The sequence below is a fragment of the Takifugu flavidus genome, chromosome 5 (assembly GCF_003711565.1).
Source record: "Takifugu flavidus isolate HTHZ2018 chromosome 5, ASM371156v2, whole genome shotgun sequence".
Taxonomy (NCBI): Eukaryota; Metazoa; Chordata; class Actinopteri; order Tetraodontiformes; family Tetraodontidae; genus Takifugu; species Takifugu flavidus.
In genome coordinates this window covers 4081632-4098642 of record NC_079524.1, presented here as the reverse complement: position 1 = coordinate 4098642, position 17011 = coordinate 4081632, and the positions used below count along the sequence as shown (strand labels likewise).

Genomic DNA, 17011 nt, shown 5'->3' with positions numbered 1-17011 from the left:
TGACCACAGCATTTGTTCATCTAGATCAAGCTTCAGCACCTGGGATGTGGCCACCATTGCATTAAAGCTTTAAAATCTTAGCTTTTGAGATGACGGAGATCAAAGGAACACTATAACAGAGGGATTCGACCCCTCCCCGTTTCCCCCTGACGTCGCTCAGACAGCCAGCAGGGTCGATTGAGGTTTGACTGTCGCGGCGCAGAGGTCTCGGGCTTATCTCCTCTTTAAGAACTCCTCTACAGTCACTTTAATAGTGGTCTTTGCCAATTTCACTGCTTTAAAGCTCAGTCAAATTCTAAGTGAAATCTTCCCTTTTTTCCCTCCTTCACAGCATCTTCTGCCTCATTGATCTCACCGAGGTGGGCAGAGGCTGATCCGTGTCTGAGGGAGGTAAGTGGAACTTTGGGAAAGCAGACTTTTACATTTTAAAAGACGTATTTTGACAGTCAACGTGCAGCTTTAGCAGTGACACTGAGGGAAAATGACACAAATGAAGATGGACACGAAAGGACACGGGCGTCTTTCGTCCTCATACGGTCATTAAACAACCTTCATTTGTCCCCTTCTGAATTTGAAGCTCATTCTTATTCTACAAAATGACCTGTGGTCCACCACCATCATGTCGGCAGCCTTCAGACGCTACTGAGAGATTTTTCAGTCTAGTTCCGCTGCACAAAAGGTGAAGGCTTCCTTTTATGAGCGAACTATTTCCCTCCCAGCAGAAGTGCTTGGATTTGAGCAGGTTTCTGACCCCCTTCCAGGTAGAACAGTTTGATACTGACCATTTGCAAAGGTTACATCTCACTTTGTGCACTTTTCTTTCTCTCCTGCAGTTTCTTCCACTCGTTTGTGACGGTTGCTGCTAGCATTGGTGTACTTTTATACTGTTGTACGACTCCTGTGTGTAATCGCTCTGCTAGCATGTAGCCTCTCCATCCTGCACCTTAATGTCACTCACGTGAGTCACTTTAGCCTGTTTGCTGTCTCCCGCCACCCTTGAGAACTTCGCACGGCTGTTTGAGGGTGAAGTCGAGGTCAGAACTGGGTTGAGATGAGGGTAAATGTATTATTTCTGTGGACGTCCTTACAAAGATAGAAGTTCAAACTTGGGTGTGTGATTTCAGACCATGCAACGTAAATATTAACACTAATTATTTGCTGAAGAATCTCAGGAATGTTGTGAATCCACTCTAATCTTGATTGATTGATTAGTTGGGTCTTAACCAGGAAAAGTTGGGATTTCTAAATGAGGTCACACCCCCACCGACTGGTTGCCACCCCCCCTAAAGTAAATGAATGCAGTCAAACTGTTTACCTTCATTTAAAGGTTGCTGTAAAATGGAATTGTCTGCTTATATAATCAATAATGCTTCTAATCACCATTCCTCAGCGTTGCTGCAGGATTAAATCAGGGTGCAGTAATGTTTCCTGATAACTTGGCAATAATTTCCACTTCAGGTGCGACCGCCTGACCCTTCAGGCAGGAAGATGAATCCTCCTCCACAAATTGGAATGGGAAAATATTCCTATCTGCTCCCCTCTCGCCGCAGTCCCAATTACAGACTCGTGTTATAAATATAGCGCCCATATGCAGAATACTGTACCCAGTCACTGTATCGGCTATTCAATCAGGAAGAAACGGCACCACTGCCCCTGGTGTTAATTGCACACCGAGATCCAGAATTAAACATCAACCCAAGGCTGGTTTCAATTATTTCCATGCAGCAAGTGCAAGATGTCCGCGTGAATATTAAGTTTGTGGGTTGCGAGGTGCATTCCCCTGGAACAGACAGAAGCTGGACTGGAAGTACTGGGAGATAAATGGAAACCGAAGCCCCTGAGGATTCCTCAGAGACGCAATTAGAGGCTCAAAGTCGAGCCTTTCATGGGTGTGTCATCGCTGTTTTATGGAAGGCAGACGTGCTCAACGTGGCCGTGTAAATATGAAAGGAAACGACAAGCGGTCGGAATTTAGAGCAGTTTCATGGCAGGTCGCCAAGAGAACGCTGTCAACCGCAAAGGCTGCGGAGCCGGCGGGCACTGGTGGCATTAAAGCGAGGGGAGTCGATCCAGCAGCAGCGTTTACAGAGCGTTCGGCGAAGTGATCCGACCTCGGAGTCGGATTCACAGATCCAGTCAGCAGCGCTGCGAGGTTACCCGTGAACGCCTGGCTTGTTATTAACAGGCGGCGAATGAGGAGGTGGGGCTCATTTATGTTGAGGTGGAAGGGCAGAGAGCAGGTCAGCCTGGATGTGAGCAGTCAGATGAGGAGGGATTATTCAGACAGGAAGTGGGTCCGCTCTCATCAAAGGGTGGGAAGCAGCAGTCGCGCTGGTATCGGGCTGTTGTAACTGGATGTTTCCATGTGCTTTGATCCATTCTCAGCTGTGCCAGATTGGACGGAAGCGTCTGACTCTCAGCAGGATGCTGAAGGTGTCTCAACTTTCTGTGGATGGCGTTCAGCTCAGTGATTAATGAGCGGAGCCGTTTTGTGCATAGTTTCAGTAAAACGCCGGCAAACTGAAGGAAGGACTCCATCATCTCTGCCTGCTGCCGCCTCAGGCCAGACGGAGTCGGCAAACACACCACAAACATAAACAGGTATTTGATGAATAGCTGAAAATGATTCCCCGCGAAGGCTAATTACCGGCTTGGATGTGTGCGCCGCTCTCTTTTATGATGAAACCGCGGGATACGGGCCCCTCTACACGTGAGCCGGGTAGAAATGCACCTTTCAGGCGGATGAATCCTTCACATCAAAGCAGACGGATGGAATAAACCTGCGAGAAACACTGGAAATAAAACAACAACACGCTTGAACACTGGAATAACGCAGCTTTTTTTACACTGTTTAGAAAAAACCTTCCGCAATCATTTAATCAGTTCACAGTAAAACATCACAACGTCACACGTGCAGATGTGCTGGAACAGGAAGCAGTGAGGAACAGGCACCATGCTGGTTGTCATCTCTGCTTTTAGACAACAATTATGTATGTAAATTACCATGAGCGAGGCAGTGTGGGGGGGGGGAGCAGCCCTGTCTGACAACCAGGATCATTTCAGAGATGTTCTGGTTTCGGCTGATCCACATCCACACCCTGCATGTGCAACGTACTGTAGAGGTGTTGGTAATATTTAGCACTGTTAAAAATATCCAAGTGACAGAAGAGCATGCTAATCGCTAAAAGATGCGTCCGTTTTTGTTGTCGGAAACGGCTCCTAAATATTTCAGTAGTTTAGGATGAATCTGTTTAAAGTTGAGTCTTGACTTCAAATCTCAAAGGTCGCCGACAACAACGTCACCCATCAGAGGCAAAACCACTCAAATTCTTTCACATCCTCGGAGAAAAAGAGGCAATTTATAGCTAATTACAAGAAACAGCACGTCACAATGGCATTAGCGTTTCTTAGGGCAGCAACATATCATTTATCCCATGGCAACCGCCGCTGCCTGGGGGCTCAGCGGGGTTCTCCCTCACTTTTCTGAACACAATAGTTTATGGAGAATATTTTGCTTCCTTATACAGCTGCTGAAAAAACCACACTGAAAAAACCCCCATCGAAAGTGCAAAAGTAAGAGGTTTATGTCTAAAATCACCCCCCCCCCCCCCCCCCAACAAAACAGCATAAAAGACGATTGTGAAGAAAGAAGGAGTGAAGATTTACGGTTAAATGAGAGGCAGGACCATCGCGTTTTAATGAGCAGGGAGAATAGTGGAAATGGCAGATGCTGGTGGGGGAAGTGGATCACTGAGGCAGCGCGGCCACCTCAGGGAGGGAGACAGGAAGTGATTAGTGAGCACAACATCGGCATCTGTCAGACAGCTTAATTGATCTTCGCTGGGGATGAAAGCGGATTAAATCACAAGTGGGCAGCGTTTAAACTGGCTGAGAGTGACAGGAAGCTCCTCGCTAACGCCCGGAAGTGACGGGATGATCAGGACACAGTCAGATGGACAACTGCTGAAGGGGGGGGGGGGGGGTTCTCCTGCTTCTTGGGATCAGAACCTCGAAAATCCCAATTAAACACACGGATGAATGAATTAATCCAGTCGGGGGAATAAAAGAAGAACCAATACAAAGTTATTTGCAGGGCTATCTTCTGCGAGTGTGTTCTGAGCACTATTGCGATGAGTTGAGGACTGAGCGGAGTGAGTGTGCGTTGGAGTGGGCGCACGCGTGCACGTGTGCTCCTGCTTCAGGGCGAAGGACCCATTCTTTTGAGTGGGTTCATTCAAGTCACCATCGTTTTCTCGCTCTGCGCACAAAAATGGCACAATAGGGACCTCCGTCCCCTCGGAGGGCTGTAAATTCGGAGCGCTTGTGCACGGGTTCAGGCCTTTTTTAACTGTCCCGCCCACAAACGCTAACGTTTCAGGAGGAGCACGAGGATACATCGCTCTGCTAATGACAACATCTGCTTGGTTTCATTGAAAGGGCGGAAAAGCTGCAGCTGATTATAGAAGCAGAGGGAAAATAAGAGAAAGTGGCAAACGAGGCGCCCCGAAGATGCCGTCTTCATTTCGTGCTAAGCTTCATTAAGAGTCATGTAGCAAAGACGCTTCCCTCGGGAGCGAGCGCCCACCAGTAGCAGAGCTCACAGGCCTTTCTGGGGCTGTCAATCATCTCCATCTTCTAAATATTCTGATCGAAGAGCTTCTGTGGTTACAAAGTTACGAAGACCATCATTGTATATTTGTCCAGGCTAAATAGGCTGCACACACAAATAGAATGGACCGTGTGTGTGTGTGTGTGTGGGTGTGGGTGTGGGTGTGTGTGTGTGGGGTGTGTGTGTGTGTGTGTGGGGGGGGTGAAGGGGGCGTCTTCATGCTTCATTCTACAAAAAAGTTGGGCAATTTTGCCGAGGTTAGAGTCAGGACCTGGGTCTAGTAAAGTGAGGTTGTGTGTGTGTGTGTGTGTGTGTGTGTGTGTATGTGTGTATGTGTGTGTGGTGTGTGTGTGAATGTGTGTGTGTGTGTGGTGGTGTGTGTGTGTGTGTGTGTAAGCCTCACTCCTATGGTTGGATTAGCTTTGCGTCAGCGTGGCGCTCTAGGATGACAGCTCTTGAGGTGACCCTCTTTTGTCTTTTGGGGATCTGCTTAATGATTCACGCAGAGCGGCTTGTTTGCATCCTCGGGGGGGGGGCAGATACACAAGGTTGTCCCTCCCTGACTAGCATTAGTGGCCGTTGACTGCAGAACAAAAGCCTCAAAATTCAATATGTGTTTAACTTGGTACAAAAGAACATTTCTACTCGGCCAACGAACGATTGCGAAATAGCTGCAAAGAAAAGGAAGAAAAAGAAATCCACCGATAAACTTGTGATTGATGTATTTTCATAACACTTGTGCCTGCTGCGTAAATGGGGGGGGGGGGGGCAGGAATTGATCGCAGCTGTTGAAAGGTGCGAAAAGCAGAGTTCGGCCTGGAATACAGGTCCTCCGTCTATTTACCTGATCACATCTGATCACCCTGAAGGTCCTGCGTGGATTCAATAACACATATAACATAGTTTGTGTGCGATATCTGCGCTAATATGGACGTGCAGCCCCCACCAGGGGGCTAGAATGTGGCTCCACCATGTTTCTACAGTAGCCCGGAGCGGACAAAAAGATTAGATTTGTCTTTTTCCTTAATGCAATAGCATCAATCTGTGCTAAATGTATGAATAAGTGCCTCCAGGACACCTGTAATATCCTATAGAGTGAAGCTGGGATTGTTTTCCTCATAGTTTTGGAGGAACTAGGGATGAAATGGAGCAGCAAAGGGGGGGGGGCAGCATTTGGAGCTCAGATCTTTCTCCTTCATCTCAGCGTCCTGTGTGAACGCGCGGCGAGCAGAGAGGCTCTTTATGAAAACGCCCGGCGGGAGGAAGTCCACCCGGCCGCCCTGGGCTCGGCCCTCCAGAACCTCGGCTTCATCTCGCAGCAGAAACGGCTGTTTGATATTCCCACCACATCTGGAGCAGATTCCACGTGGTCGTCTCTGCCCTCTGATGTCACCCCGCTGTTCTTCACCAAAGCTCAGTGATGAAGCCGCCACTTATCGTCAGATGGCAGCCGTTGTTGTAGACAGAGGGTTGTTATCTGCTAATGTCTGCATTATTCATCATTATTCATCATCATTATTCATCATTATTCATCATTATTCATCATTAATAATCATTAATAATCATTATTCATCGTTATTAATCCGGCACAGGTGCGGCGCTAGTCTGCCTATTATCCCAGGGAGGACATTATTCACCCCACACGTCTGTTTTACCTCGTCTTTTTCTGTAATCTACCTTTATGTTTCAGTGAGTCCAGTCCAGCCCGGTGCTGGCAGCCAAGAACCGTCGTCTCCCTACGTGAGATGTGCAGCTCCGTCCTCACCAGCAGCCGTAAGGCGCCATTTTGGGAATGTTTGGCCAGTTTTAATCAAGTAGTTGGAATTCTCTCCCTCTGTGAAGTCAGCAGAAGCATCCATCCATCCATCCATCCATCCATCCATCCATCCATCCATCCATCCATCCATCCAGCATCTATCATCCATCAGCCAGCCAGCCCATCAGCCAGCCATCCAGCCATCCAGCAGCGAGCAGCCAGCCAGCCAGCCAGCCATCCATCAGCCAGCCAGCAGCCAGCCATCCAGCCAGCCAGCCAGCCAGCCAGCCAGCCAGAGCCAGCAGCCGCCAGCCAGCCAGCCAGCAGCCAGCAGCCAGCCAGCCAGCAGCCATCCAGCCAGCCAGCCAGCCAGCCAGAGCCACCAGCAGCGATCAGCCAGCAGCCAGCCATCCAGCCATCCAGCAGCCAGCCAGCCACCAGCATCCAGCCATCAGCCATCCAGCCATCCAGCTAGCATCCATCAGCCATCCAGCCATCCATCATCCATCCATCCATCATCCATCCATCCATCCATCCATCATCCATCCATCAGCATCTATCATCCATCATCCATCCATCCATCCATCATCATCCATCCATCATCCATCATCCATCCATCCATCCATCATCCATCTATCATCCATCATCCATCATCCATCCATCATCCATCCATCCATCTATGAAAGAACCCATGATCCTTTGAACCCTTTTGAAGAGTCTGTGAATGCTCACACATGCCGCTCACTCATGCAGCTCACTCATGCAGCTCACACATGCAGCTCACACATGCAGCTCACACATGCAGCTCACTCATGCAGCTCACACATGCAGCTCACTCATGCAGCTCACACATGCAGCTCACTCATGCAGCTCACTCATGCAGCTCACTCATGCAGCTCACACATGCAGCTCACTCATGCAGCTCACTCATGCAGCTCACTCATGCAGCTCACACATGCAGCTCACACATGCAGCTCACACATGCAGCTCACTCATGCAGCTCACTCATGCAGCTCACACATGCAGCTCACTCATGCAGCTCACACATGCAGCTCACACATGCAGCTCACACATGCAGCTCACTCATGCAGCTCACACATGCAGCTCACACATGCAGCTCACACATGCAGCTCACTCATGCAGCTCACTCATGCAGCTCACTCATGTAGCTCACTCATGCAGCTCACTCATGCAGCTCACTCATGCAGCTCACTCATGCAGCTCACTCATGCAGCTCACACATGCAGCTCACTCATGCAGCTCACACATGCAGCTCACACATGCAGCTCACTCATGCAGCTCACACATGCAGCTCACACATGCAGCTCACTCATGCAGCTCACACATGCAGCTCACACATGCAGCTCACACATGCAGCTCACACATGCAGCTCACTCATGCAGCTCACTCATGCAGCTCACATGCAGCTCACTCATGCAGCTCACACATGCAGCTCACACATGCAGCTCACACATGCAGCTCACTCATGCAGCTCACACATGCAGCTCACACATGCAGCTCACACATGCAGCTCACTCATGCAGCTCACTCATGCAGCTCACTCATGCAGCTCACACATGCAGCTCACTCATGCAGCTCACTCATGCAGCTCACTCATGCAGCTCACTCATGCAGCTCACACATGCAGCTCACTCATGCAGCTCACTCATGCAGCTCACACATGCAGCTCACTCATGCAGCTCACACATGCAGCTCACACATGCAGCTCACTCATGCCGCTCACACATGCAGCTCACTCATGCCGCTCACACATGCAGCTCACACATGCAGCTCACTCATGCAGCTCACTCATGCCGCTCACACATGCAGCTCACACATGCAGCTCACTCATGCAGCTCACTCATGCCGCTCACTCATGCAGCTCACACATGCAGCTCACTCATGCCGCTCACACATGCAGCTCACACATGCAGCTCACTCATGCAGCTCACTCATGCCGCTCACACATGCAGCTCACACATGCAGCTCACTCATGCAGCTCACTCATGCAGCTCACACATGCAGCTCACTCATGCAGCTCACTCATGCAGCTCACTCATGCCGCTCACACATGCAGCTCACTCATGCCGCTCACACATGCAGGCCTGTTATTGATACACGTAGTTATAAACACATCGTGGGAGCACCTTCAGGATTGGAGGATAACTCAAGTTGTCTTTGTTGGTGTGTTTGTAAGGTTTTTCCAGCAGCCATCACAAACACTTCACACCTCTTTTGTTCTCATTTGAACAGTGGAATTTGTTTGTCAGTTTTAGAAGGTGAGAACACAGCAACAGACACATGAAAAGCATCTCCAGATCGGAAGAAATGAGTCAGTGTGTTTCTCCTTTGTCGCATTGTATCCCAAACCATCCTGTAAAGTTGGGCTTCAGAAGCAGCTCCCAAAAACACCCTGAGAGAAGATGTGGGGGGCGTTGAGCTGTTCCACATCGAGCCCCGACGGTCGTTATGCTAATCCTCCCTCCTTTCCTTCAAGACCCTGATGGTCTCATGTGAGTATCGGCTGAAATGAAGACGCATTCAGGAACGAACACGTCAATAATCAAACAAAGCGAGAGATGCAACGTTGTGTTATTAAATCAATAAAGCAAAAGGTTCTTCCATCCACCAAAAGCGGCCGAATGTTTCAGGGTAATTTACCGCTGCTCGGCTACTGTCCGATCATCGCACTATCGTTATTTTCGCCCGGCGCTTTCAGCCGTTATCACATCATTTGTCAATAAACGTGCGGCCGCGGGAGGAGATGATTTCAGTTCTGGCGCACGCTGACATTTATTGCGCGTGTAAATCTGAGCCGTCCACATTGGTCACCGCTTCCCTGGCGACGGTGCAGCTACGGAGCAGGGCTGCGCCTCGTGGAGGGGTGATGACCAAGGTGCGATGGGAAGGGTTTAACCGGTTTAACATAACTCACCGAGTGGAGGCGCCACGTCAACCACCTGGTTAAGCTTTGGTAGAGGAAATAAAACAAGTTGACGTGTTTTTGGCAACTTCGGCCTTAAACAACAATGACAGAAAACAGGGAAAGTTGGAACTGAAATGGTGAAAAGATGTCAAAAATTGGAAGGATGAGAAAGGAGCCTATGAGAGAGAGAGAGAGAGAGAGAAGGTGTCCCTCTCTTCACCCCCCCCCTACTTTGACGTCACTGACTCAGAGGCACAAAACGAGCGGCTCTCAGCCGAGCTCTCCACTCGGCTCCTCGCGCGCTCCTCACACACGCTCCTCGCTCCCTCTGACACCTGTTCAGTCAGGTCCGGCGCCGATCCTCGCCACCTCCCCCCATCAGGACCGCAGCCCGCTCTGCTCCCTCCTGTCTCGGGCAGCTGAAGGGGGCGCAGCATGGGAGGGAGCGACCCCCGACCCCGACTCAATACAGCAGCAGATGTGAGAAAAGAGGAGAGGCAGAAAGAAGGGCAGTAACACAATCCCTCCCCCCCTCAATAACCACCCCCCACCCAGCCCTCATCTGGGAGAACAATACAGGAGAGGTGCCCCCCCCCCCCCGCTCAAGGCTCCGGAGTGGACAGACGCGCCGCCACACTCACCCGCCGCTGCGAGCAGAGAACACGGAGCAACAGTCTCGCTTCAGTACCTGGACAGCTCCACGCCGGCAGCCAGCTCGTGCGCGCTCCTCCATGAGCGCGTGAGAACCCCAAGGTTTCGGGTCCGGAGATGCAGCCCCCGTGTCCGCTTCAGCTTCCCCACTGCCGCCCCTCTCTGTCTCTGGGGTCGCAGCTGGAGGAGAAGCTGCTCTTTGAGAAGTTTTGGAAGGGGACTTTCAAGGCGGTGGCGTCCCCAAGACCCGAGAGCGTCATCGTGGCCAGCATCACCGCCCGGAAGAGGCTGAGCAGGTGAGTTTCCAGCTCTCTGAGACACGCTCGGCGTTGTAGAAAGTCCAAACCGTGCTGAACTCTTCGGGAGTGTTTTTCAAATGTGGCACAGGGCAGAAATGTGAACCCTGAAGGCATCGTTACTGCTCCTGTGAGGGTGGTAACAGGTGTATGGATGGATGGATGGATGTATAGGTACATACGCCTTAGCCTGTTGTGCTGCGTTATACGTGTCTTCAATGTTTCCCCCATATCTACAGATTGTTCTGCTCAGTGTTGAATAGGTCGTAAAGGTCGCCGTCAGCCCGCCGCTTTAATGTGGCTTTGATCCGGTTTTAAGTCGACTGATGGCGCCTGTGGCTGCGCTGATTCCACCACACGCCGCCTGACGGCAGACTTTCGGGGCGTTAAACAAACGGCGTAACAGGTACATCCACTCCGCTCCGCCACACGTGCGTATTAAATGAGGCGGCTTGCTTGGGTGACCTTTAAATGATTTTGACACCCGCTATCAGCTTCTCTCATGTGAAATTAGCTATGCTAATGAGGATTAGAACGGCCCATTTCATCCCACATCAGCCCGGGCGACCACATACACACACTGGACTGGATAATGTGTCTTTAATGGGTTCTATTACAGCGGGACCGTAACGCCGCACAAGTCCAGTTTATGAAGGATGCTGTTAGCTTGTTGGATTTTAAAAAGGGATTCTTTCTTTGAGGATATGATCAACCCCCCCCCCCCCCCCCTTCACCTTCCATGTCAGTGTCACAGCTCATTGAGGACGCAGGCAGACCCAAGTAGAAGTAAAGCAAATGAAATGTAACGTGCTGCTGTGAACAGAGCAGCCCTCCGCGAACACGTTAGAGCAGCCTCAGAGAGTGGGGGTGTGTATGGGGGTGGGGGGGGGTCGTCCTCCCTGAGCCCCATCGGGGGCGACAGTGACGTGACGGCAGCACAACGGGGGCAAGTAAACGCGAATGTTGCTACTTTTGATGGCGAGGCGGGGCCTCCGCTGCTCCGTGGGTAGCTATGATGGACGGTGCACACAAAACAAACGCTGTGTGGTGGGGGGTGGGGGGGGGGGCTGGATTTTTGCTGGAGCGAGAGGGTGATTGGTGGAGTGCTTAGATCATCAGAACGCACGGCCTCAGGCTCAGACTTCCTCTGCTGCTGTCTCTGTAACATTAAACATCATTACTCACAGCGGAGGAGTGGAGGGCCATTGTTCTCAAACTGAGGGGGGGGTAGATGCATGGATAGATGGGGGGGGGGCATGTTCATGTTCAGTCAGCACGGGTCTTTTTTCTGCTGTCCTCGCTTCATCTCTCCAGTCTCTCTCTGCCTCCCTATACCTCCCTCTGTCCGTCCTAATCCTGACTGAACAATGCTGCAGGGCCTGAAGCCTCAGATGAGTAATTTGAGTTTGTTGTTCTCCCTCTGACCCCGTTCTCCTTCTCTCCTCCCCTTCACACCAGTCTCTCTATCGAGGGGGGAGAAGACGAGCCCCCTGCACGACACAAAAGCTATTATAAACCTACAACTCGGTTTGTTCATAGGCAAACTTATACAGCCTGGAACTTGTCCTGCCGTGTGTGTGTGTGTGGTGTGTGTGTGTGTGTGTATTCACATGCATCTGAATTGGGGGCCAAAGCCCGGGAGTGTGTGTGGCTGCTCTTGTTAGTGGGGTCTTGTCCAAATCTGTGGCAGATGGCAGGACGGAGTGAATACAATGCAAGTGGGTGTGTGTGTGTGTGTGTGTGGTGTGTGTGTGTGTGTGTGAATGTGTGTGAGTGTGCGGCTGGGGGGTTTCAGGCCTCTTACCTCAGCAGATGCTGGTTTAAGAAGAAAGGAAAAGGGTTTGGCCAGCGCTGACATCACCACTCAGTGGGAAAATTCAGCAATGTGGACACAATCCTAAAGACAGATCAGAATAAAATGTCCTAAAACGACCAGTAAAAGTGAGGTTACAGTTTTTTGGACGGGACCAAAATTGCATTTGATCCAAACGCATACATGCAGATGTAGCATGACAGTTTTGATGGGATTAACTCCAGTGATTCCCTTCGTCCAACGTCCAATCTATCGTTTGCTCTGTAATCCTGCAACATTAGAATCAGTGTTTAATGTCTTGAGTGAACGTAATAAATAGATGAGATATTTTGGGACACAGTGGGACTGGCAGCTGAGTCTCATCTCCAACTTAAATCTGCAGAAATCCCTTCTGGATGACAGAGTTAATACATATTCTCTAGGAAGAATAAACTTCTATTTCAATCTAAAAGTGTCCTCAGTGATGGACGAAGGTTTTGTCCACCGTGGTAGAGCTCCACGTCTCCGCTGCTGATCAAAGTATCTTTGTCTGACTTCGCTCGCTCTCATCCCATCAGTATCTCCGTCCTTCTCTTTATTCCCCGCCTGCGTCCTCTTGGCCTCCTTGTGTCTGTGTCATGCTACCCAGCGCACGTGGGACGCTGCTGCTGAGCGAAGCTGACACGAGACTTTGGGACGGTATCGACTCCGCGGGCTGGATTCCGACTTCATCTCGGATGGATTCACATGAAATGACCTTAGGTGACGTCATGAGATTAAGCTCTTTATGATTAAGTAATGTTGGTTATGTGACAACAATGAGACACTAGCTTATACTAGCGTCTAGCTAATTAGCTGAGTGATACATGTCGTGTTGAACAACAGGGACTCTGATGGGAATCTGGCTTTTTTGTTGTCCTCGGAACACATGGAAAGCAGTCAGGCAGCTCGCTTGTTCGCCTCAGATGATTTAACCGAATCCTACGTTTTACATGAGCATAAACACACTCTCAGATTTGTTCTCTCAGTGGGATTTAACTGTTTGGTGGTTTAAAACTCCCCCATCGTGGTGGTGGTGGCGAGAAGGAAGATGATTTAATAACACGGACGCGAGAGCAAATCTGTCCGCCGTCACAGAAGACTCCAGCTTTTCGTCTTAATTCTGGGGGAAAATGCGGAGAGGACGTAACATAAAATAGACGGGGAGCCAACAGATAAGCTAAACGGTATGAAGCAGCTGCCCTTTAAAGGTTGGTTAATGTAGATAGTGTCTCCGTGAGTCCACAAAAGTAACTCCGATCATATCAAGCTGAGGAAGCGACCGACGCGGGCCTCCAGGCCACAGTACACACCTCAACACCGATACAGACGTTTACATTTCACATATAGAACGTTTTGACACTGCATGGAGGAGCTGAGAATTAACCCTGTCTGGCAAATGTCATTTGAATGCCACTGTGCAACAACCCCACCCCACCCCCCAGGGGCCACCATTCTCTGACCCTGGTTCACCTCTGTCTTCAAATGTCAGAGAACAGCGTGTTCTCAGAGGAAGGGCACATAAAGAACCTTCCAAATGAGTCTGGGGGATTTGTTTAGAGTTCATTTATGGTGGGTAAATGAACAAGATTTAGAAGCATAAACCTTTACACCCAGACTAAATACTGTATAGAATCAGCACTGATTATCCGTAAAGCACAACATCGTCTGCAAAGAGGGATTTGCTGCCTCTCCAACAGGAGTATTTGCTATTCTTAACGGATGAATTTATTCATTTTCACGAATAAAACTGGATGAAAATGAACCGCATGTATTAGTTTTGGCACACGGCTGAGCTAGCTGCTGGTTAAAACCTCGTCTGTGACATTTAGAGGGAGTCGCGAGTTTTCAGGCCATTAACACAGTTAATGTGTGCGCGTGTTCTCTTAATGTGCAAACTCTGTAATCAGGGAGATGCAGGTGAATATCAACGACATCGAAATGTGCTCCGTGAGACGCCCAACGAATATTTTAACGCCGAATATAAAAGTTTAGTGGGACGCTGGGATGGAAGCACAGCCAGAAACGCACACTTTGAGTGACGGAGTGCGGCGGTTTAATTCGGGATTTCTGGTTATTACGTTTCCCTGGATGGAAACTAAAGGCAACTGAGCCGTGAGACGACAGAGTGTAAAGAGGAGACGGCGAAAGGTTTCTCAGGATCTGAGGACGTATTGTTGCAGATGGTCAGGGATGAAGGGGTGACCTATTTCTCTGGGCCCTTTCTCCAGCAGCGAGAGGAGGCGCGCTCGCTTATTACGACCCATCACATCTTCCGTCCATGAGCTGCGGCTGTAGCGGACCCCGATTCCGCAGAGAAATCCGCCTTTTCGGAAGTAACAATCCTGCCTTTTCTTTCGACGGTTCACAGCAGCAAACTCGCACGCAGCACACACACTGGCGCGCGATTGCGAAACAGCACCAGAGCCGGAGACGATACCTCCACGTGACTGTGATGTGCCAGGAGGAGGCAGAATCGCTCATCATGACGCTCGTCCCAAATCCCGCTCGGTCTGAAATGGCACCGAGGCAAAGGCCTCATTAAATATGCACACACTCCACGGAGCTGCTGTATTGAAAAGTCTGGGGGGAGTCGGGTCCCTCCGTAATAAGCCGGAGCCGTTTTCATTTAGAACTAAAAAAAATAAAAAATCCCATCCCTGGAAGCGCCTCACCCGCAGTTCCGGAAAAGAGCGTTTGCCAGCTGTCGGCCATCTTGGCCTCGGCTCTGCGCGCCGTTCTCCGCCAAGTGGGCCGCGTTTTGGTGACCGGACCCCCCGAAGCGGCCGCTCATTAAAATGCAGACTTATCAAAGTCGGCTCGTCATCGCTTAAATTGAACCCTTTCGGGCCTCGCTGGCTCCGGCGTTCAGCCTCCTCGCCTCCCCTGGAATCGGCCATTTGCATAAACAATGCGGGAGCGAGGGTGCGAGCTGTGGCAGTGATGATGTCGTAGGTTGTGGAGCGGAGGAAATAATTATCCACGTTACTCCCCCGCGCGCCCTCACCTCCGCCATCGCTTCCTGACATGAAATGTCACCCAATGAAAGATGATTCCGACGCCACATCGCCCACACAGGCAGGTTTGTCCCTTCCCAGGCTGGACGGAAGTTCGACTTTGGACCTCTTGAACATTCAAACCAAGATTTTCTCCCTGCCACAAAACGTTGGCCCCGGATTCGTTCACCTGATTATGTAAGAACCATAAAAGCCCCGGTTTTTATGACTCCAAAAGAAATATAGTTCCCTAACGGTTCACCCACGAGGGAAACATGATGGAGGCATAAATTCTGCCGCAGCAGTAAATAATTCTGCTCCACACGATGGTCTTAAAGTCGTATTTTCCACTAAAATCTATTCATTTTCACGTCATTCCTCTGACAGAGCGAGACACAATAACCTGAGTCCAATAAAGAGACATTTTATCAGCAGCAGGTTCTGGAGCGCACGTTGGATAATCTGATGACAAATGTGCCGTCACGGCGGCCGTGGAAATGATCTGAGCCCCGCATGCTTTGTCACGCCGGAACCGTCCGACACCTTCGCTCCCATTTACAGCTATCATCATCTCAGTGGGGGGGGGGGGGCAGAATACAGACCTGGAAATGGAGAAAATCTTCCAGTCGTGGTTCTCATTAGGAAACAAGAGTTTAAAAGTTACATTTAAAAAAAATATATTTTACAAATACGGCAAACTGGTCTGACATTGGTCTCCGGCCTTTCAAAAGAGGTCAAAAGGTCAACGATTCAGGTGGAGGCTAAGCTAACCATGGTAGCACGTTAGCCTTTGGTTTATGAGTTAAGCGACTAAACTGCGACTGCGTCAGAATTTCTGCTTTCTGAAGGTCACAGAGGTCAAAAAGTGACCACCGCTCGGGGGGTGTTTGGAGGCTGAACTTCCCGCTGTCCTACACGCCAGCGACGCCGTTTATTTGCTGAGACGGTCCCTCGGCCGGCACGTCCCTTTGAGAACTTATTAGAGGAAATGGAGCTGACGGGTTTGTTGAGAGGAGAGAATAACGGGAGAGGAACCTTCACCCTCTCTTGGCTGGATTTCGCTCAGCTGCAACAACGACGTAGCCGATTCGTTAACAACGAAGTCGTCCTTTTATCATCGCCCAAATAACGACTCTCATTTTGACACCCTCGGTGTAGCAGTGGATCTAACCTGCAATTATAAACTGTCAGCCCGGGGAAAATCATTTTTAAAGAGCCATCACGGCACAGGGCATCAGCACGGCCCACCGTGTCTTTAGCGCTTTAGCTAGCAAATTAATAAATCTTTTTCCAGATGAAGTTTAGCAGCAGCTTTGTGAGCGGCTCATTAGACAAGTTAAATGTGGTCAGTGAACGAGATTGGGGGGTAGCATTGCCCCCCCCCACCACACACACACACACACACAGTATAGAAGTCATAATTTATCCCGAATAGTGGCTTAAGTTTCTGCCTAAAGAAACAAATGGAGGCATCGTTTTCGGGAGAACCTAAACGCACCACTGGATTCTGGAACATTCTGCTGCTTCTTTTAACCTTTTTAATCAAAGTCTGATGGGGACGATCCAAAACTCCGGAGCGTGCACGTGCTGTTGGATTTGTTCGCTAATTAAAAGTATCTGGCAGCGATCAGCTGATTGGGGACAGTCGGCCTAATTATAAGATGAATAATTAACGTCTTTGACATATGAGCTCATTTCTTTGTCGGGTTCCGAAGACTTTTTTTGTCTTCCGTCTTTGCTCTTTTTTTCCCGGAATGATAAAAGAACCGGTTATCAGAGTCAGCCCGATTCACACGGAGAACATGAAAGGCTCTCGGATAGCCGCGTAATTAAACTGTTATTTTGGGGCGCTCGTTTTAAAGTCGGGCCTAGCAGTGCGGGGGAAATGGAATCGCCTCTTTTGATGGCAGAGACAATTTGAAGAACATCGTTGCAATGAAGCGCTA

The 17011-nt window shown here is 49.9% G+C and overlaps 1 protein-coding gene across 1 annotated transcript in view; it reads left to right on the top strand.

Annotated features, from left to right (window-relative positions):
- The first annotated feature begins 9575 nt into the window (after positions 1-9575).
- Positions 9576-17011, top strand: part of srrm4 (serine/arginine repetitive matrix 4) — a 28397-nt gene continuing 20961 nt past the window's right edge. The window contains exon 1 of the mRNA XM_057032975.1: positions 9576-10238. Coding sequence (XP_056888955.1) covers positions 10060-10238 — 179 coding nt within the window. The 5' untranslated portion in view covers positions 9576-10059. The remainder of the gene's footprint in view (positions 10239-17011) is intronic.